Source organism: Salmo salar, chromosome 20, assembly GCF_965601325.2.
Source record: "Salmo salar chromosome 20, fSalSal1, whole genome shotgun sequence".
Taxonomy (NCBI): Eukaryota; Metazoa; Chordata; class Actinopteri; order Salmoniformes; family Salmonidae; genus Salmo; species Salmo salar.
The window spans coordinates 67458452-67481244 of record NC_138310.1 but is presented as its reverse complement, the minus strand read 5'-3'; the positions used below and the strand labels follow the sequence as shown (position 1 = coordinate 67481244).

At 44.3% G+C, this 22793-nt stretch overlaps 1 protein-coding gene across 3 annotated transcripts in view; it reads left to right on the top strand.

The window, feature by feature from the left end:
* The window catches only part of LOC106581103 (protein Aster-B), a 70642-nt gene extending 53661 nt beyond the window's left edge, over positions 1–16981 (top strand). The window contains exons 1-16 of one of the 3 annotated variants that reach the window (XM_082966686.1): positions 993–2635; positions 3891–3975; positions 4217–4320; positions 4493–4588; positions 4720–4800; positions 4927–5042; positions 6986–7133; positions 7401–7584; positions 7757–7903; positions 8021–8285; positions 8381–8484; positions 8603–8809; positions 9418–9508; positions 11982–12089; positions 12348–12468; positions 13004–16981. In XM_082966686.1, the coding sequence (XP_082822812.1) occupies positions 2465–2635; positions 3891–3975; positions 4217–4320; positions 4493–4588; positions 4720–4800; positions 4927–5042; positions 6986–7133; positions 7401–7584; positions 7757–7903; positions 8021–8285; positions 8381–8484; positions 8603–8809; positions 9418–9508; positions 11982–12089; positions 12348–12468; positions 13004–13093 (2118 nt within the window). In that variant the 5' untranslated portion in view covers positions 993–2464 and the 3' untranslated portion in view covers positions 13094–16981. Of the gene's footprint in view, positions 1–992; positions 2636–3890; positions 3976–4216; positions 4321–4492; positions 4589–4719; positions 4801–4926; positions 5043–6985; positions 7158–7400; positions 7585–7756; positions 7904–8020; positions 8286–8380; positions 8485–8602; positions 8810–9417; positions 9509–11981; positions 12090–12347; positions 12469–13003 lie in introns of those variants that run through there. The other 2 variants (XM_082966684.1, XM_045703856.2) reach the window with 2 other exon arrangements.
* The last annotated feature ends 5812 nt before the right edge of the window (positions 16982–22793 follow it).

The window sequence follows — 22793 nt, the reverse complement described above, 5'->3', positions numbered from 1 at the left end:
ACAGGCCCCACCCTGCCATATCAACCTTCCTAATGACTCTGTTGCAATGCTTTCATGGCAACTGTACAGGACCTACGCAGGCAGTTGAGGTATTAACAAGGAAATCAATGTCTGCCAGACGCCAAGTATAGTGGCTCATAGTATCGACAGTTAAGTGGCAGGTTTAAGAGACTGCTTTTCTCCAAGAGTTTTGTGAGGTGAAATATCTGCCTCCTCATACTCTCAGGTCTATAATGAAAACATTCTAGAGTTCATCCCCCTGCATGAGAGAGAAAGAGAGAGTGAGGAGAGAGAGGAGAGAGCAGGAGAAGGTGAGCAAGAGACTCAGAGGGAGGCTGCCATGTTTACTCTGAGGTAGATTCTCACACAAAGGATACCACTGTAGAGCCTATCTCCTAACCCATGAAAGGCTCACCGCTCTTCATAAAACTTTACATGAAACCACACTGGTTATTTTTACAATGTAGGGAGCTGGGGTGCTTGTTTGAAATGTCAAGAAAAACAAGCAGTGTGTATGATGCAGGACAGGGTGAATCGTCAGAGATCATGGCTTGGCTGTGTTTCTAAACCAGACAGCCCCTCTCTGCTGAGCTGTTCCCACATCTGGTTCCTCCCCCTCCCACCATCAACACGCCGTTGGCAGGGAAAGTGTCAAGGAATAGTGTGTTTCAGATAGAGACGGATGTCTTCACACATATACAAACACACATTCATGCACACTCCCTTGACAGTGGCACTTAGTTTGTTTCCAATGAAGATGGAAGTCCTCACACACATGCAATCAAATATACATACGCATACACCTTCCTGGCCACTCCTCTCCAGAGTGGTTTGTAGCAACCTACTGTCAGTGGGGTGAGAGACTGGCCTCATTGTTTATGGGAATGGATATTTAACCGCCCCCTTAAAAGAATGGGGCCCCACCCTGGTTGACTGTACCTGTCTCCGACATCTCTCACTGTTTACCCAGCAGGTTAATGGTTAACCGCCACCTCAGGGACTGTCTATATCCCCGTCATCACCTGGCAGCTACACTGTCTTAGGACTTGTCACATTGTCACCTGGAGAAGAACGGAGATAGTCGAATCAATAGCTTCTGCATTTGCATTAGTCTTCATTTTCATTTTTGGGAAAAGCTCTTGGAAAAACGTTGAATTCAGATACTACTCGGTTATCTGACATCTTGAATGCAGTTTTGGAAGACAGTGGGCCCAGGTCGCAAACGTCTGAAGAAACGTTATTCACGGGCTGAGGAGGCATTTTCAACAGGGTGAAGGCTGTTCACGTCTGAGAGGGATCTGTGAATGATCTGAATGGTTTTCAACAGCTTGTTTCTTCTCACTGATTTGGCTAGATGTTGATGTTGAGTGGGCTTGTGGAAATTGCGTAAGCAGGAAAGGTGTGGAATTTGTTTCTGAATTCCGGGGCACAGATGTTACCAATCACAAGTGAGCCTAATGGAGTTCCAATTGAAGCCACAGTGTTTGTTTTGTTGCTGATGTATTATATCATTGTGTCAACCTCTCACCACTGTGCTGATAGGTTGATTTGCCAAGCTCATAGTCAGATGAGAACCAATCTCTGTGCCTGTCTGTCTAGTCTGGTCGTAGTCACTGACAGGGATCTGGTTTCAGGAGTGCATTACTGACCTTAAGGGGGAGTTGTGGGGGATAGAGAGTAGGGAAGTAGGACACAGGGTTCCAGGGGGGTTTAGTGATAGTAACACCTCTAAATGTGTTAACCCTCCTATGCTATTGCTCTCTAATACCTGAATGGTCAAGGACAACGACAGGGGACATACTCCCAGAACTACACTGCTCCAACTGCATTAGACTGAGCCGCAAGTCTTGGCACGCGACTCCATGCCGCACCACTCAAGATTAATGGACTTGTTTTTCCTCACGGAGTGTGGAGGTAACTGAAGGTTGTGTGCACATCTGTCCTCTGTAACTCAATCACCTTGTCAGCCAGCGAGACGGGACTGCACCACTTTCCAGTTAGGAAACTATCTCTCTTTCTTTCTCTTTCGCTCTGTTTTTCTCTTTACCAAGGATATTTCTTTGCTTTCGCTGCTGGTGTGTCTGAGCTGCGCTCACCAAGGCGCTCTGAGGCGTCTGGATCTGGACAGCGTTACACCCCCTGACCGCACACGCCTACCTGCCAGAGCTGCTATTATAATAAAAGACTTGTGGCCAGGGTTACTAGAGTGCCAACAGCTGAAGGAGAAACGACTGGATTCATGTGGCAGCAGTCAGCCGGGTCCAGCTTTCACACTGAAAGGGAGTAGCACCCATACCAGGTTCAATCACAGCAGTCTCCAAGCCACAGCCACTGGACACACAACAGCTCTGTCTGTTTGTCTGCAGCAGACCTGGACCACTGGATCACCAGCATTGAAATCCACCGTTCTGAGCACCCCACGGGGGCACCACGGGTTTAGGTGTCGGAGGGTAGTCTATGGAGTATGGAGGCTCACATGGGACTGCCGTCGGACTGGGAGGCAGTACTGGAGCTGGATGAAGCCCTGGCTGGGTGGCTCCCACAGGATCCGGCACAGGAAGAGTTTGGGTGGGAGTGGGGCTGGGCCACCTCGGACCCCCCAGACCAGAACTTGGAGTCAGAGGAGGTCCCTGCAGTAAGTTACTGACCCCCCCCCCAGAGAGCTGATGCCAGGAGGGGGAGCGGCGGGGAGGGAAGAGGGGGGAGAAGGTTTGGATGGGCGGTTTTTGTACTGTACCTGTGCCAAGAGCATAACTCTGTGGCTCCCTGACCCAATTATATTTTGGCAGGCAAATTAAATGAAGTCAGTAGCTATTTGCATTCCCATAGTATGCATTGACCCTTTCCCTGGACAAAGTAAGAAGGCTGCAATTTAAGGGGCATAGACAGGCATTTGTTATGAAAGGGAGGCTCTAATACTCTTGATATTTTAGGCAGTTATAGAGAGTACTTTCTGTGAACATTTCTAGACAGTAAAAATGTCTGGCGCGTAATTCATAATTCCAGTCTTCAAAGTTCTCGAATTGATCAAGTTTTCTTGACAGGCACCACTGGTTTTCATTCATAGTTTAACAGAAACAGATTATTTCTATCCATTCTGGGCTGTTGTTGTTATATGAGTATTGAACATATAGCTAGATGATGTTAATGTGAACAGTCTGTTGTGTTCCTTCAGATTGAAGTAGTGAGAGGTTTTTCCCCTGAAGGGATGTCTTTGGTTACTGTATTCGCAGGCATTGTTTCCTGAAGCTGTTCCTACTCAAAGACAGCATCTGACTTAGATACATAGAGCACTCACCCCTGCACTCACACTCAGAAGGCGTCTGGCTGTGGGTCACAGCAATACTTCCCTCTTTAAACAAGCCTGCCCTCTGAATCCAGGCCCAAGATAAGATTTACCCAAATGTCTGAGAATGTAACAAGAGAGAATGAATTCCTTTGTGTGAGAATTGAACATTTCTTCTCATGACCTAAACCAACAACCAACCAGACTAGGTTTTATAAGATAAACTATGGCTATAAGGGTTTGCTAATGTAGCAGGTTTGATGTGTGTCTTTGTCTCCCTCTGTCCTACATATAAACTGTTGCTGCACAAAGCACCATTGTGTGTGTTCATACAGTACATTGATGTTACCATATATTGTTGTCTTGGGAATGTGACTCACATTAGGAATGCTCATGTTAATCAAAAGCATGCTTATTGGATGTCCTGAAGTGGCAAAATGTCAAGAGGGGATCGTGCTTGGTATCAAGTCTGGTTTAAAATGCACTTGTGAAAATGGATGTAGTCCAGTGTGTGTGTATGTGAGCGAGAGAGTGTGTGTTCAGGAATATATGTGTGAGTCGTCCCTCTCTAATAGGTTACAATTGTTGCTCTCTGTCTCTCCAGGTGTTGAGCCCCACATACAAACAGCGTAATGAGGACTTCAGGAAGCTCTTCAAGCAGCTACCGGACACAGAGCGACTTATCGTGGGTGAGTTACTAACACAAAGTGCTAGGCCACTAAGGCCAGTTAGGTCATCAATATGGTGGATATAGGACATCAGCTTGGTTTTGGTCAAGTTAGCGTTGGCTGGTTGGAGTCAATTCCATTTAAACTATCAATTCAGGTAATTCATCTTCTGAATTGACTATATTGAAATAGAATTAACCCTGACCTTGATGGGTAGATTATGTATTCTTCCTGGGCTCTGATCTTTGACCTCTGCTGGCAGATTACTCCTGCGCCCTGCAACGAGACATCCTCCTGCAGGGCCGACTCTACCTCTCAGAAAACTGGATCTGTTTTTATAGCAACATCTTCCGCTGGGAAACGCTGGTACGCACTGGGCCTCTACGTGGGGCTTTCTGTTCTTTTAACCTTATCTATATGTCTCTGGTGTTGGTTAGTTTGCGGTATTGAAATGTAATTGACTGTATTTCTATGGTTTGCAGCACAGTAGATTTTTCAGTATTGTTCAACAGATATATTTATTTGCATGTGTGTGCAGCTGACGGTGAGGCTGAAGGACGTCTGCACCATGACAAAGGAGAAGACAGCCCGCCTCATCCCCAACGCCATCCAGGTGTCCACAGACGGTGAGAAGGTAAGACAGGACAGGGACTGGATCTTTGGCAGTCACTGACTGAAAGGAGGCTCAAACTTTCTCCTCAGCCTCATTTCAAAGCATATTTTTTGACCTGATACAAACTCATTATTTTAATTCTCTCCCCACAGCACTTTCTCACCTCATTTGGAGCACGGGACAGGACCTACATGATGATGTTCAGGTTATGGCAGAATGCACTGCTGGACAAAGTAAGCCAGCAACCTCAATTAACCTCATCACAAATAGATCTACATGTTCACTATATTGATACTTTTCTTTTCCACTGAATCCAAGTCTCTGCCCTTCTGAGTGCCGTTTCTAACCCTGTGCTCTAGCCCCTGTGCCCCAAAGAGCTATGGCACTTTGTCCATCAGTGTTATGGCAACGAGCTTGGCCTGACCAGTGACGACGAGGACTATGTTCACCCTGACGACGACTTCAACACCATGGGGTGGGTGTGGTTTCCATGGCTACAGATATAAACACTGCCTCATCAATTACCATGGTTGATAAAGACGCCCTTGTTCTGCTGCGGGTTGTTATGAGAGGCTGGCCTCATTACTGAAGTACAGTTGAAGTCAGAAGTTTACATACACTTAGGTTGGGGTCATTAAAACTTGTTTTTCAACAACTCCACAAATTTCTTGTGAACAGACTATAGTTTTGGCAAGTCGTTTAGGACATCTACTTTGTGCATGACACAAGTAATTTTTCCAACAATTGTTTATAGACAGATTATTTCACTTATAATTCACTGTATCACAATTCCAGTGGGTCAGAAGTTTACATACACTAAGTTGACTGTGCTTTTAAACAGCTTGGAAAATTCCAGAAAATGATGTCATGGCTTTAGAAGCTTCTGATAGGCTAATTGACATCATTTGAGTCAATTGGAGGTGTACCTGTGGATGTATTTCAAGGCCTACCTTCAAACTCAGTGCCTCTTTGCTTGACATCATGGGAAAATCTATAGAAGTCAGCCAAGACCTCAGAAAAGCAATTGTAGACCTCCACAAGTCTGGTTCATCCTTGGGAGCAATTTCCAAATGCTTGAATGTACCAAGTTCATCTGTACAAACAATAGTACGCAAGTATAAACACCATGGGACCACGCAGCCGTCATACCGCTCAGGAAGGAGACGTGTTCTGTCTCCTAGAGATGAACATACTTTGGTGCGAAAAGTGCAAATCAATCCCAGAACAACAGCAAAGGACCTTGTGAAGATGCTGGAGGAAGCAGGTACAAAATTATCTATATCCACAGTAAAACGAGTCCTATATCGACATAACCTGAAAGGCCGCTCAGCAAGGCAGAAGCCACTGCTCCAAAACCGCCATAAAAAAGCCAGACTACGGTTTGCAACTGCACATGGGGAGAAAGATCGTATTTTTTGGAAAAATGTCCTCTGGTCTGATGAAACAAAAATAGAACTGTTTGGCCATAGTGACCATTGTTATGTTTGGAGGAAAAAGGGGGACGCTTGCAAGCCGAAGAACACCATCCCAACCGTGAAGCACAGGGATGGCAACATCATGTTGTGGGGGTGCTTTGCTGCAGTAGGGACTGGTGCACTTCACAAAATAGATGGCATCATGAGGTAGGAAAATTATGTGGATATATTGAAGCAACATCTCAAGACATCAGTCAGGAAGTTAAAGCTTGGTTGCAAACGGCTCTTCCAAATGGACAATGACCCTGAGCATACTTCCAAAGTTGTGGCAAAATGGCTTAAGGACAACAAAGTCAAGGTATTGGAGTGGCCATCACAAAGCCCTGACCTCAAGCCTATAGAAAATTTGTGGGCAGAACTGAAAAAGCAGGTGTGAGCAAGGAGGCCTACAAACCTGACTCAGTGACACCAGCTCTGTCAGGAGGAATGGGCCAAAATCCACCCAACTTATTCTGGGAAGCTTGTGGAAGGCTACCCGAAATGTTTGACCCAAGTTAAATAATATAAAGGCAATGCTACCAAATACTAATTGAGTGTATGTAAACTTCTGACCCACTGGAAATGTGATGAAAGAAACAAAAGCTGAAATAAATCATTCTCTCTACTATTATTCTGACATTTCACATTCTTAAAATATAATGGTGATCCTAACTGACCTAAGACAGGGAATTCTTACTAGGATTAAATGTCAGGAATTGTGAAAAACTGAGTTTAAATGTATTTGGCTAAGGTGTATGTAAACTTCCGACTTCAACTGTACACACTCACACACAAACACACATACACACTCAAACACTAACACACAAACACACACACACATACCCCTCTCAGCCCTGCTTCACATCCCTCTCAGCCCTCTGTCCATTATCATGTAAAAGCAATACTCCAGAACTCATAACCCTAACCTCCAGCTGGTCTCTGTTCCCCTACGATGGTGGTGTAGGTTCTGTGAGGAGATCCCTAACGAGGAGAATGAGATCAGTAATGACAACTTGTCTAAGAGCAGTGCCGAGGCCAAGCACGAGGGCAGCCCACCATCCATACACAAGAAATGCATCATCAGCTCAACCATCAGCAGCGAGCCCCTCTCTGTGAGTCTCAGCGACATAATAGAGGTCAGAGGTTAAATCAATTACTGTTTTGTGATTTGTTTTGATGGAGGGGAAATGCATTTGTTATTCTGCCTATAGCCTGCATATGGGGAATACAGTTAACGCAACCGAATGTTTTTTGTAATTTGATCACCAGAACTGAATTAACATAAAAAAATGAACACAGACCATCCTACTCATAACTATGTACTGTAGTATCCTACAGTGTTTTTCTAGTGACTGACCCCCTCCTCCTCTGTGTCCTAGTTTGACCTCCCTCCAGACGAATACATCGACTGCCTCCCTGACGGGGAGCTGCTGGCCTTGCCCCTGGTGCTGGAGCAGAGGCTAGCGGAGGCCAGCGGCCTGGTGCCCTCAACCTCCCTAGACTTCAACGACAATGAAGACATCCCCACCGAACTCAGCGACTCCTCAGAGACCCACGACGAGGGTACGGTTTCAATCTTCCGTCCATTAACAGATTTGCTGCATATATACTGTATATTGCTTGAAACAGGCTCTTCTGTGATGCCGCTAAGTTTTGGTAATACTGTCACCATATGATATTATGTCCCCTATAGGGCACTTAAATCTAAAGTGTGTTTCCCTTTATGGCTCTCCAGCAGGGGAAGTGCAGGCATTCCACGATGACCTTAAAGGGAGACAGTACATCGATGAGGTTTACAAGTTCAGTGTGGACAAGATGTACGACATCCTCTTCACAGAATCACAGTTTATGACCGACTTCATGGAGCAGCGCAGGTTCTCTGGTTAGTCAGACATTCTGTTTGTTGGCGTTAGTGTCAGCATCACATTATTGGCTCTTCCATTGGTGTTGTCCTGTGACAATGTAGTGATAGAATGTGTATACATATAACGCCACACAGATATAGTGTTTCATTCCTGGAAGAAGGACGATGCAGCGGGGAACCAGACGAGAGAGATCATGTACACCATCTCCCTGTCCAACCCGCTGGCCCCCAAGACAGCCACTGTCACAGAGACCCAGACACTGTACAAGGCCAGCCATGAGAGTGAGTGCTACATCATCGATGCTGAGGTCATCACACACGATGTGCCCTACCACGACTACTTCTACACGCTCAACCGTTACATGCTGACACGGGTGGCCAAGAACAAGTGCCGGTTAAGGTGAGGAGGGCCTTATCATAGCAGCTGTTGGAATAACATGTGGCTCTTGAAACTATTAGAAGTTAATTTAGAAACACTGCCTGTCTTGTCACTAGGGTGTCCACTGAGCTACGTTACAGAAAACAGCCATGGGGATTAGTGAAGGGCTTCATCGAGAAGAACTTCTGGAGCGGGCTGGACGAGAACTTCCGCCATCTTGGTAAGTTCCTCTACCAGCTGTTAAGTCTGTCACACCAAATGTTCAGCAACATTTAATCTGATGACCGTAAACCATCCTAATGTATGAAAGTAGAAACTGCTTCTGTGTGCCCTGTCAGAGTTGGAGCTGTCGAAGGTGGAGGATGTGGTGTTGGAGTCGGCCCGGCCCTCTCCCAAGGTCAAGGTGGTGAAGACGTCTGTGAGGCGGAGGAAAAGACCACTGGTCCAATTACGGAGCCAGCACCTGGACGATGCCCTCCTCAGCCCTGTCACCACGCCAACCGACGACGAGGTCATCCACCGCATCAAACATGTGGGCGTGACAGGTCAGATGGCAGGGGGACACTTTTAATACTCTTAGACACTTTTCATTCTTATACACTTTCATAAGGTACTGTGGCGTACAGCAGGTCAGCCACCAGGGGGAGACTCGTCGAGGCCTGGTAACAGATGGAGTATACATCACGAGGTGATGGCTCCATCTGCTGGACGTGCCAGGTCTCGACGGGCTCTCCAGCCAGGACTAATTAGGGGGGATTGCTCACCAGCTGTGCAAGGCCATAAAGCTGCCAGAAAGGCAGCACACAGGGAGAGTGGGGGGAAGAAAGGACTCCCGTGTTATTGTTGACAATTGCAGAGGTAAGAAGAGGGAGTTTTGTGCCCGACAGGATACAGCCAGACCCGGAAGACGGTGTCCCGGAGAGGGTCCCATGGAGGAGACCTGTTATTTTCTATTTGGTCTATTATTTAAATAAACACCCTTGAAACTGAGCTAATCCTTCTCTGTCCGTGTCTGATATGGGTAAACATCTTGACCAAACCCCCTGGTCTGCCACAGTACATACATTACATACACTCTTATATATTTCCACAAATGTATATTGTGTTAAATATATCAAGTTGACCCTGTCTGTGTTTGGTCTGCCCCCCTCAGGTTCCACTCAGACCAGGCACATGCCTGAGCACCTCCCTGGAGGCTTTGCCCTCTACAGTGTCTCCAAACTGCTGCTCATCATCAGCTTTGTGTGAGTACACTCTATCTCACACACACTCCTACACACACACACACACACACACACACACACACACACACACACACACACACACACACACACACACACACACACACACACATACAGCATACACACTCACTTTCAGATCCACCTTCATAATTTGTGTTTCATTTGTAGTTGTCTCAGTTCAACTCTTTTAAATCTTTAGTAGTTAGCAAAAATCTGATTCTGGTTTAAAAAAAAAAAAATTATGTTCTGAATTTGATTCCTCTCTCCTCTCCTTTCATTGCTTGCCATAGGATCTGTCTAAGGTACATCTGTCTAATGATAAACCACTTAGCCCTGACTAGAAAACATACTCCTCCCTCATTGTAACTGGTTCATTAACCTTTTACTGTAATGGGCTAAATCAGGGTGTTTCTTGGTAGTCTTAAACAAATGTACTTTGAAATAAAAGTATACACCTCAAACACATGGTTATGGGCTTAAAACAATAAGACACCTGTACCATGTCAGATATAGAGTTGAAGTGTCTTCAATTCTGAGTTTGCATCCCAATATTACACTTCAATACCAAAAGTATGTGGAAACCTGCTCGTCGAACATCTCATTCCAAAATCATAGGCATTACTATGGATTTGGTCCCCCCTTTGCTGCCAAAACAGCTTCCACTCTTCTGGGAAGTCTTTCCACTAGATGTTGGAAAATTGCTGCGGGGACTTGCTTCTATTCAACCACAAGAGCATTGGTGAGGTCGGGCACTGATGTTGGGCGATTAGGCCCGAATTCGGCATTCTAATTCATCCCAAAGGTGTTCGTGGGGTTAAGGTCAGGGCTCTGTACAGGCCAGTCAAGTTCTTCCACACAGATCTCAACAAACCATTTCTGTATGGACCTCACTTTGTGCAGGGGCATGTCATGCTGAAACAGGAAAAAACTGTTGCCACAAAGTTAGAAACACAGAATGGTGTCACGTCCTGGCCAGTATAAGGGTTAATTGTCATTTAATTTGGTCAGGACGTGGCAGAGGGTATTTGTATTATGTGGTTCAGGGTGGTGTGTTAGTTAGGAGGGCGTTTGATTTATTATTTCCGGGTTTTGAGTTATGGTCTATGTTGATGTATTTCTATGTGTAGTCTGGTTGATCTGTTTCTATGTTGAGTTAATTGGGGTGGACTTCCAATTGAAGGCAGCTGTGTGGTGTTGCCTTTGATTGGAAGTCCTATATTAGTTGGGTGTGTTTGTCTGTGTATTTGTGGGAGATTGTTTCGTGTTTAGCGTGTGTAAGCCTAACAGGACTCTCTGTAAATCGTGAGTTCGTTTTGTTATTTTGTATGTTCGTTTTTGAGTTTATTAAATGTTCAAAAATGAACTATCACAACCCTGCTGCATTTTGGTCATCTTTTTCCGACGATGATTTCGCTATATCGTCCTCCGACGAAGAAATCCCTGACAATGGTCTAGGTCATTGTATGCTGTAGCGTTAAGATTACCCTTCAATGGAACTAAGGGGCCTAGCCTGAACCATGATAAACAGCCCTAGACCATTATGCCTCCTCCTCCAAACTTTAGAGCTGGTAGTATGCATTGGAGCAGGTAGCATTCTCCTGGCATCCGCCATACCCAGAATTGTCTGTCAGACTGCCAGATGATGAAGTGTGATTCATCACTCCAGAGAAAGCGTTTCCACTGCTCTAGCATCCAATGGCGGAAAGATCCAGCTTGGCATTGCGCATGGTGATCTTAGGCTTGTGTGCGGCTGCTCGGCCATGGAAACCCATTTCATGAAGCTCCCAACGACCAGTTATTTCGCTGACGTTGCTTCCAGAGACAGTTTGGAACTCGGTAGTGAGTGTTGCAACCGAACACAGATGATTTTTACATGCTACTCGCTTCAGCACTCGGCAGTGTCGTTCTGTGAGCTTGGTGGCCTACCACTTTGCCTCTGAGCCGTTGTTGCTCCTAGACATGTCCACCTTACAATAGCAGCACTTACTGTTGACCGGGGCAACTTTAGCAGGGCAGATATTTGACCAACTGACTTGTTGGAAAGGTGGCATCCTATGACAGTGCCACGTTGAAAGTCACTGATCTCTTAAGTAAGGCCATTCTACAGCCAATGTTTGCATGGCTTTGTGCTCGATTTTATACACCTGTCAGCACCTGGTGTGGCTGAAATAGCCGAATCCTCTCATTTGAAAGGGTGTCCACATACTTTTGCATATATAGTGTACGTCACAGAAGACTGAAATAACAAAACCGCTTGACATAGAAAGACCGTATTTTTGGCGTATTTAAAAAAAAAAATGTTTCTTAATTATGAAATTATTACAAATATTAATAACATTCCACCCATGAAGCCACTAAGTCACTTGACTGCAGAAAATGGATGCTGAATATACAGGCTAAGGCACCTCTGTATCTTTCATTACTCATCTTCTTTCCTTTGTCCCTTACATTCTTCTGTTTTCCTCTCCTCCCTCAGCCTGGTTTTGCTGGTTTTGCTCAACATGATGCTGTTCTATAAGCTGTGGATGCTGGAGTATTCTGCACAGCCTCTTACCACCTGGCAAGGGCTGCGAATACATGAGAAGTACGCTAACCATCTATAGGTTTTTAGCGTTATGCCTATTGCCTACATAATACTGGAATGTATATGACCGTGTACTTAGTCAAACCCAAACTGCATATGTCTGTTTAGTTTTACTTGACAACCACATGGGCTTTAGCCTGTTTTCCCAATCACAAAACACTTATGCTGCAGAATTGCCCCTGAACAATGCTTAGCTTGGAGTTGCTCTTGGCCGTGGCATCTGGGTGTGTTTGACAGTATGTGTGTGTTTCTGTCTAGTAAACTGCCCCAGACGCAGATGGAGTGGGCCCAGCTCCTGAAGTCCCAACAGCGTTACCATGATGCTGAGCTGCAGAAGTGGAGAGAGATCATCAAATCCTCAGTGGTACTATTAGACCAGGTAGGGAACAGTGCTACTAGTAGGGAACAGTGCTACTAGTAGGGAACAGTGGTACTAGTAGGGAACAGTGGTACTAGTAGGGAACAGTGGTACTAGTAGGAAACAGTGGCACTAGTAGGAAACAGTGGCACTAGTAGGAAACAGTGGCACTAGTAGGAAACAGTGGCACTAGTAGGAAACAGTGGCACTAGTAGGGAACAGTGGCACTAGGAGGGAACAGTGGCACTAGGAGGGAACAGTGGCACTAGGAGGGAACAGTGGCACTAGGAGGGAACAGTGGCACTAGGAGGGAACAGTGGCACTAGGAGGGAACAGTGGCACTAGGAGGGAACAGTGGCACTAGGAGGGAACAGTGGCACTATTAGACCAGGTAGGGAACACAGAAGACAGATACAGTAACAGGCATTAACACAAGGCCAAGTGTGAAATTCTTTAGGTTTTTGTGCAGGGTCTCAAAGTGTGAAATATATTTTTCATAAGAAACTATGATTATAGTTCTTTGGGGTGTTTTAATTTGTTCTGTTTTCCTCTACAGATGAAAGACTCTCTATCGAACCTTCAAAGGGGCATTGACTTAAGGGACTACAGCTCAGAAGCTGAGGAGAAAAGAAGCCGTTACCACTGACATACGACCTTAGGCCATGAGGGCATGGTGTGCAATATAGGAGCTGTTTGTGTGTAAGTATGCAAACGAACAAAGAGAGACAAGAGATCGACCGACCGCGAGGCGAGCTGGCCCCAGTGTGACAGGGATGGCCTGCCGGCTGACCCCCCCCCCCCCCCCCCTCCCAGCTCACAGAGGTCATGACCGCGCAAGTCAGACTATGGACAGGAAGTGCCCCATATCACAGAAAGGAAATTAACAGTGGTGTTCCCACAGCACTGAAGCATTGTGGGAAGGTGACAGCCCAGCTTACCTTGACCCCACATCTGTCTTATTTTTTTTGTCTTTTAATGTTGGAAGGACATCGTCCTATCAGCCGTTGCCATGTGGGGAATAGAGGACAACAAAAGCTCAGCGTGTGATTTTACTCCTCAACCTAACTCCTCTCGATGAGCGTCTGTCTGTAGTTCCATTCCTGCTCTGTGAGTGTCTAAAGAGGAACAAAAGGGGTCCTACAGTCTCTAGGCTTTCTACACTCCCTTGACTGTTCCAAACCGACCATCTCCTCAAGGTCCACGCTGCAGTGTCCCTTTTATTAAACCCTCTGATCTTGGCCACAGACCATGCTCTAGAGTAGTAGGATCACCAGCAAAGATATTATAGTGTATATATACAGTGAGGGAAAAAAGTATTTGATCCCCTGCTGATTTTGTATGTTTGCCCACTGACAAAGAAATGATCAGTCTATAATTTTAATGGTAGGTTTATTTGAACAGTGAGAGACAGAATAACAACAAAGAAATCCAGAAAAACAAATGTCAAAAATGTTATAAAATGATTTGCATTTTAATGAGGGAAATAAGTATTTGACCCCTCTGCAAAACATGACTTAGTACTTGGTGGCAAAACCCTCAGAGGTCAGACATTTCTTGTGGTTGGCCACCAGGTTTGCACACATCTCAGAAGGGATTTTGTCCCACTCCTCTTTGCAGATCTTCTCCAAGTCATTAAGGTTTCGAGGCTGACGTTTGGCAACTCGAACCTTCAGCTCCCTCCACAGATTTTCTATGGGATTAAGGTCTGGAGACTGGCTAGGCCACTCCAGGACCTTAATGTGCTTCTTCTTGAGCCACTCCTTTGTTGCCTTGGCCGTGTGTTTTGGGTCATTGTCATGCTGGAATACCCATCCACGACCCATTTTCAATGCCCTGGCTGAGGGAAGGAGGTTCTCACCCAAGATTTGATGGTACATGGCCCCGTCCATTGTCCCTTTGATGCGGTGAAGTTGTCATGTACCCTTAGCAGAAAAACACCCCCAAAGCATAATGTTTCCACCTCCATGTTTGACGGAGGAGATGGTGTTCTTGGGGTCATGGGCAGCATTCCTCCTCCTCCAAACACGGAGAGTTGAGTTGATGCCAAAGAGCTCTATTTTGGTCTCATCTGACCACAACTCTTTCACCCAGATGTCCTCTGAATCATTCAGATGTTCATTGGCAAACTTCAGACGGGCATGTAATATGTGCTTTCTTGAGCAGGGGGACCTTGCGGGTGCTGCAGGATTTCAGTCCTTCACGGCGTAGTGTGTTACCAATTGTTTTCTTGGTGACTATGGTCCCAGCTGCCTTGAGATCATTGACAAGATCCTCCCGTGTAGTTCTGGGCTGATTCCTCACCGTTCTCATGATCATTGCAACTCCACGAGGTGAGATCTTGCATGGAGCCCCAGGCCGAGGGAGATTGACAGTTCTTTTGTGTTTCTTCCATTTGCGAATAATCGCACCAACTGTTGTCACCTTCTCACCAAGCTGCTTGGCGATGGTCTTGTAGCCCATTCCAGCCTTGTGTAGGTCTACAATCTTGTCCCTGACATCCTTGGAGAGCTTGTTGGTCTTGGCCATGGTGAAGAGTTTGGAATCTGATTGATTGCTTCTGTGGACAGGTGTCTTTTATACAGGTAACAAACTGAGATTAGGAGCACTCCCTTTAAGAGTGTGTGCCTAATCTCAGCTCGTTACCTGTATAAAAGACACCTGGGAGCCAGAAATCTTTCTGATTGAGAGGGGGTCAAATACTTATTTCCCTCATTAAAATGCAAATCAATTTATAACATTTTTGACATGCGTTTTTCTGGATTTTTTTGTTGTTATTCTGTCTCTCACTGTTCAAATAAACCTACCATTAAAATTATAGATTGATAATTTCTTTGTCAGTTGGCAAACGTACAAAATCAGCAGGGGATCAAATACTTTTTTCCCTCACTGTATATGGAAGCACAGTTCCACTGAAATGTCTCTACTGCCTTGTTTTTTCCGGTGCTCAACAGTGCATCAGGGCTGGTTTCCCTAATCACCTAGAGCTAGGCTGTTGTGTTAGAATATGAGTAATGATTGATTTAGGTGGAGCAGGGTCCTTCTCACAGGTACTCAATACAGAGAAAAGTTAAAAGATTGCAGGATGTTATTGGAGATAGAGAGGATATGTATTGTGGTGCATCAAAACATCCATGCTTGGTAACAAATGGATCTCCTGTTAACAACAGGAATTTATGGAATTTACAGTCTTCTGGAATGTTTATGAATGAGCTTTATGTTCTATTACAACTATTGTACTAGTTGGGTAATGCAGTCAATTCCCCATCAGACTTATCAACTATTTTGACCAATTTCTAAGAATGATAGCTTGCCTACACGTGTTTATCAATTTATTAATTAGTTAACTTGCTGTCACTGCTACTTTCAAAGTACGGCAACATTACAGAGCTTTCATTTATCAGTTACTGGCAACTTGTTTTATGCACAGTTCCATTATTTGTTGCACATTTATCTAAATGAGTTTGTACAGATCCATAAGACCCGAGAATGTAGTACAAATTGAGCAGTAGTCTTTTCTGTGGGAAAAGACAGCATGCCGACTAAGAAGTCAGTCATACTTGAAAAAGGGATACTGCAGCAAGACAATTAGGGAGACCTGTGTTCTTATGTAAGTGTTTTATTACTAAACTGTGACTATATCTCTTAAAAATGTTTGAAGAAGGAAAGAATTATATAAATATATTTGAAATATATGTATATTTATTATATATTTCAAGATATATACACATTGCAGATATTTATTGTTTATTTATGTATAAAGGAAAGTTATCAGAGCTCTAGGCGGGTTCAAGAATTTATAAAGAAAAATGTTTCTTCAGAAAAGCATGCCAGATATGTCTGTGACATGTCTAGTGTGCTTGAGTGTACTGTATGTTTCTGTGTGTGGGTGCACATGTGTTAATTTGTAGTGACATTTCTATCATTCTACACTTGGATGTGTCTCAACATTTCATGATGTACATGATGTAGCCAAACTGCCTTTCATCATGCCCATGCGTTTGGATGCAGCCTTGCATTAGCCTCTCTGGCTAACAGTTTACAATCAACCCCACATGGTTATTTCTGTGTCCATGCCAAGTGGCTTGACTCAACCACACACACTCTCTTTGCTTATCCTATCAACAATCTGCGTCCCCACTTATTCCAAATCATACACGCTCCTCCATTCTCCCTGTCCAATGTTTGTGTTGGAATCTGTACACAATTCATTAAATTGAACCAAAAGAATTTATAATTGATTTATTTATCATTGATTTATTGAAAGGTAAGTAAATACCTGCTGGATTAACCTCAGCTAGGCAATGTCTGAAGAAGTGTAACCCCTAGCTGCGGCAAGAGCTCAGTAATAAAAGCACTAAAAACAGTATTGCACTTTATGGACCTTCCAAATAGTGAATGAAAGAAACTCAGTGGTATTTCAGCCATTAGGTTATAGTGAAAAGGAAGCCCTTTTCGCATTCTAAAAAGTATTACTTGTATCCAACATAGAATGCTTACTCTGTATCTTTGATTGAAATAAAATGTCTCAAGCATCCATTCAACACATTTCTATTCACTTGATGATGTAATTATGTGATAATGTTAGTCCCAAAAGAGCAATTCCAGCCAGCTTTGTGTTACTCTCTTAGATATTTCAGGGTTTGACAGGACAGGTGTGGGTTGTATGTGGACTTTGGAGGAGTGGGTATCTATCTCTTTAATGTAGGGATGTCAAACAAATTCACACATTCGGTCTTCAACGAGGTCTGGAGGGCAGCTTTGAAAATTGGCTATATTTTCTCGCCATCAAATTTGGCAAAATAATTGGTCCTCTAACTATTGATTTTATAATTTTCGATGCTCCCTGACTGTCTTGCTTTCCTTTCGGTGATTATTAGCGAGCTGGTCAAGAAACTGTATGAATGTAAGTCCATTGTATAATTTCTACACTGTTTCGATTTGGTTTTAGTAAAGTATTTTGAGTTTGTTTGAGTATGTTTGACCCCCCTGCTGTAATGTGTGCTGTCGTTGCATTGGTGAGTTACTGACTAAGTGATCGCTCGTGGACAAGACTATACGCAAGACTCTAGTTAGTGAATGATTTGTTATCCTGAAAGCATGTTTTAGGCTTTGCTCTCCTGTGGCGCGTCATATGATGACTTTTGATATGGCAAGGTGTATTATTGGTCATTTATGGAAATCTTAACATCTGAATCACAGTGGTTGGAAATGTTTCTGTTTTATAGAAATCACTTTCACAATCAAGCTATATTATACTGAAAGATATGCTGAGTATTTTTTTAAATATGTGATTATATTTCATATGTGAAAATGTGACTGAAATGCTTTGTTTATTTTTAAAGTGTATGGACTTTTTGAGTTAGAAAATTGCTTGGATTTCTGTATTTATTTTAGTAATTAAAATGGACCATCTCAAATAATCTGAAAGAAGCATGGTAACATACCATGGGTTCATCATGTTAGCATCTAGAATGTCTGCATAAGATGGGTGTATTAATTGTTATTCATTCCGAATTGTTAACTTAAAGTAATCTCATTCTGCAATTCATGACAATACCACAAAACATTACAACTAGATTATAAGTATGTAATTAGCTGTTATGCAGAATTATAACATGTTATGTGTCATATGAGTAAACATCTTATGGTGGTGCTTATGAACTAGTTATAAGGGTATTGTTTATGTTTGTTTAAACAACAAGCATTATACCATATTGTAACAGAATTCATAGACTTTATGGATGATAGCTCAAGATCAAGTGTTTAGCTTTTAGTTTTTTCATCTCTATTACAGTGACCTGTCATAGAAAACACTGGATATTCAATCATATTATTCAACATTCCACTCAATCACCATTACTATCTAAAAATATAACCCATGACCTCTCATAGATCTGTTTTGTTTGTTTGTTTGTTTTTTTGTGTGCGCTAACACATTTTTTTGCATTACCAAGTATGATTGTATGATTCTATTCTTGAGCTATTTTTGCTCTAAAGCTGTCTTGACAGCGCCATTCTGTTGTCATCAACACTGCATACATTGTGTGCTTCACTGACTACATTAATTGAAATCTGCCTTGCTGTTACGATTAGAGCAGTAGCAAGGCGCTGTCCCACTCGTACTGAAATCTCTGGCTAACCCACAAAAGTAGTCCCAACCTCTTTCTTGAAAATGACTACTGAACAAATTTATAGCAACGTTCTACAAGTGTGTCTTGGCATTATCTTACTGGTTTAGCTCAGTTCAAAAAGAAACCTAATGTATGTTTTTTTGTCCAGTTTTGAACTGTAGAATGTATCTTAATTCGATTTATACATGGTATACGCTACCGTTAAAAGTTTGGGGTCACTTAGAAATGTCCTTGTTTTTTAAAGAAAAGCAAATTTTTTGTCCATTAAAATAACATCAAATTGATCAGAAATACAGTGTAGACATTGTTAATGTTGTAAATAACTATTGTAGTTGGAAACAGCTGATTTTTTTATGGAATATCTACATAGGCGTACAGAGGCCCATTATCAGCAACCATCAGTCCTGTGTTCCAATGGCACGTTGTGTTAGCTCCAAGTTTATAATTTTAAAAGGCTAATTGATCATTAGAAACCCCTTTTGCAATTATGTTAGCACAGCTGAAAACTGTGGTGCTGATTAAACCAATAAAACTGTCCTCCTTTAGACTAGTTGGAGCATTTGTGGATTCGATTACAGGCTCAAAATGGCCAGAAACAAATAACTTTCTACTGAAACTCGTCAGTCTATTCTTGTTCTGAGAAATGGCTATTCCATGCGAAAATTTGCCAAGAAACTGAAGATCTCGTACAACGCTGTGTACTACTCCCTTCACAGAACAGTGCAAACTGGCTCTAACCAGAATAGAAAGGGTAGTGGGAGGCCCCGGTGCACAACTTAGCAAGAGGACAAGTACATTAGAGTGTATAGTTTGAGAAACAGGCGCCTCGCAAGTCCTCAACTGGCAGATTCATTAAATAGTACCCACAAAACACCAGTCTCAACATCAACATTGAAGAGGCGACTTCAGGATGCTGGCCTTCTAGGCAGAGTTCCTCTGTCCAGTGTCTGTGTTCTTTTGCCCATCTTAATCTTTTATTTTTATTGGCCAGTCTGAGATATTGCTTTTTCTTTTGCAACTCTGCCTAGAAGGCCAGCATCCTGGAGTCGCCTCTTCCGTTTCCAGCTACAATAGCCATTTACAGCATGAACAATGTCTACACTGTATTTCTGATCAATTGATGTTATTTTAATGGACAAAAAAGTGCTTTTCTTTCAAAAACAAGGACAACTTTTGAACGGTAGTGTGGAAATATATATATACTGTAAGTATACGTTGTGTATATCTGCAGTGTACACACACTGACAAGAGAATCAAACCTGCGCTGTGCGTGGGTTTTGACTTGCCAAGAACTTTGCCTAATAGAAACTAAGATAATATGGCTTTCTGGTAGATGTGAAGTAGAGATGGGAATTATGAATAAAAAAGTATTGAACAAAAACATTCAAGATTTGTGAAGTTTACTCTTTTAAAATAGTTTTTCCTCTTGATGAAGCCTACAAGAACTACATCATCAACAACTGGACATGCAAGGCAAATAGGGGACCATTAGTGAGTGGAACATACAGTAGTTTAGGAATCTATCTTGATGAATAAGCTAGCTAGCTTCAGGGGTTCTTACTGTCTTGGTTGATAACAACCTACACTATGTATATTAAAGTATGTGGACACCCCTTCAAATTACTGTATTTGGCTATTTAAACCACACCCGTTGCTGATGGGTGTATAATATCGAGCACACTGCCATGCAATCTCCATAGACAAACATTGGCAGTAGAATGGCCTTACTGAAGAGATCAGTGACTTTCAATGTGGCACTGTCAGGATGCCACCTTCCCAACAAGTCAGTTTGTCAAATTTCTGCCCTGCTAGAGCTGCCCCGGTCAACTGTATGTGCTGTTATTGTGAAGTGTAAACATCTAGGAGCAACCATGGCTCAGCCCCGAAGTGGTAGGCCACACAAGCTCACAGAATGGCACCACAGAGTGCTGAAGCGCCTAGCGTGTAAAAACGTCTGTCCTCGGTTGCAACACTCACTACCGAGTTCCAAACTGCCTCTGGGAAGCAACTTCAGCAGAAGAACTGTTAGTCGGGAGTTTCATGAAATGGGTTTCCATGGCCCGAGCAGCCGCAAACAAGATCACTATTAGCAATGCCAAGCGTCGGCTGGAGTTAGGCAGAAGGAGGCGTTAGGCTGTGTGGGGGCAGAAGGAGGCGTTAGGCTGTGTGGGGGCAGAAGGAGGCGTTAGGCTGTGTGGGGGCAGAAGGAGGCGTTAGGCTGTGTGGGGGCAGAAGGAGGCGTTAGGCTGTGTGGGGACAGAAGGAGGCGTTAGGCTGTGTGGGGGCAGGTGGAGGCGTTAGGCTGTGTGGGGGCAGAAGGAGGCGTTAGGCTGTGTGGGGGCAGAAGGAGGCGTTAGGCTGTGTGGGGGCAGAAGGAGGCGTTAGGCTGTGTGGGGGCAGAAGGAGGCGTTAGGCTGTGTGGGGGCAGAAGGAGGCGTTAGGCTGTGTGGGGGCAGAAGGAGGCGTTAGGCTGTGTGGGGGCAGAAGGAGGCGTTAGGCTGTGTGGGGGAAGAAGGAGGCGTTAGGCTGTGTGGAGGCAGAAGGAGGCGTTAGGCTGTGTGGCGACAGAAGGAGGCGTTAGGCTGTGTGGGGGCAGAAGGAGGCGTTAGGCTGTGTGGGGGCAGAAGGAGGCGTTAGGCTGTGTGGGGGCAGATGGAGGCGTTAGGCTGTGTGGGGGCAGAAGGAGGCGTTAGGCTGTGTGGGGGCAGAAGGAGGCGTTAGGCTGTGTGGGGGCAGAAGGAGGCGTTAGGCTGTGTGGGGGCAGAAGTAGGCGTTAGGCTGTGTGGGGGCAGAAGGAGGCGTTAGGCTGTGTGGGGGCAGAAGGAGGCGTTAGGCTGTGTGGGGGCAGAAGGAGGCGTTAGGCTGTGTGGGGGCAGAAGGAGGCGTTAGGCTGTGTGGGGGCAGAAGGAGGCGTTAGGCTGTGTGGGGGCAGAAGGAGGCGTTAGGCTGTGTGGGGGCAGAAGGAGGCGTTAGGCTGTGTGGGGGCAGAAGGAGGCGTTAGGCTGTGTGGGGGCAGAAGGAGGCGTTAGGCTGTGTGGGGGCAGAAGGAGGCGTTAGGCTGTGTGGGGGCAGATGGAGGCGTTAGGCTGTGTGGGGGCAGGTGGAGGCGTTAGGCTGTGTGGGGGCAGAAGGAGGCATTAGGCTGTGTGGGGGCAGAAGGAGGCGTTGGGCTGTGTAGGAAGGTCTGTTGGAGGTTTCAGATTCAGACCCATTCTGAGATGATGAATTGCTTACAAAGATCTGACGAAGCATTTACCAACGTTTAGGACGTCTTTCTTTTGTCTTTATTTTTGGTGCAGTCTGGACCGGCCTTGATTTCAACATCTAAGGACTTAAATTTTTGGTCGGACCTGGGCCAAATCTGAATCGATAATAGATGTCTGTGTTTTGTTAAGATTTTGTCGGATCTGGACCGGCCTTGATTTCAACATTCACAGAGGTCCAGTCCGGACCGGCGTATATTTGGCCCAAACATAGACATCTATCAGATTTGATCTGGTCCGGACCGGCCTTGATTTGGCACAAACATACACATCTATCATTGGTTCAGATTTGGTCTGGAACGGACCAAATCTGAACCAATTAAATACATCTATGTTTCACAAGTTTGGACAGTACAGTACAGCACAATAGAGCTCAGTAGAATACAGCAGAATACATGTTGTTGTAATGTTTGAGTCACTCAAATATCACATGTATAGAATTGCAAGAAAATTAGCTTTAAAACATCAAAATGTTCTCTGCACCCCATGACAAAATGTGTAGAATTACAGGAAGTAAGCTTTCAGCCTGCAAAATGTTCTCTTTGCCAACAAAAGGGGTGTGAACAGTTTGTGTCATGAACAGTGCTTGTGCCCATAGAAATACATGTGGTGTTCAGGGGTGCACGGGATGTTTGGGAACCCCTGCATTACAATACAGCACACAGGGCAGTAAAGTAGAGTAAACTATACTGTACTCTACTCTACTGTACTCTACTGTCCTGTACAGTACCGTACCATACCGTACTGTACTGTACTCTACTGTGCTCTACTCTACTAAACTGTGCCGCACTGTACTGTGATGTTCAAACTTGTGAAACATAGCCTAGAAGTCTATGATTCGTTCAGTTTTGGATGTTGTCTGCAACGACCAAAATTGGTACTTTTTTTCAGCATGCTTTGCAATTGCTTGGTTTTACATTTGCATTTTGGTCATTCAGTAGATGTTCTTATC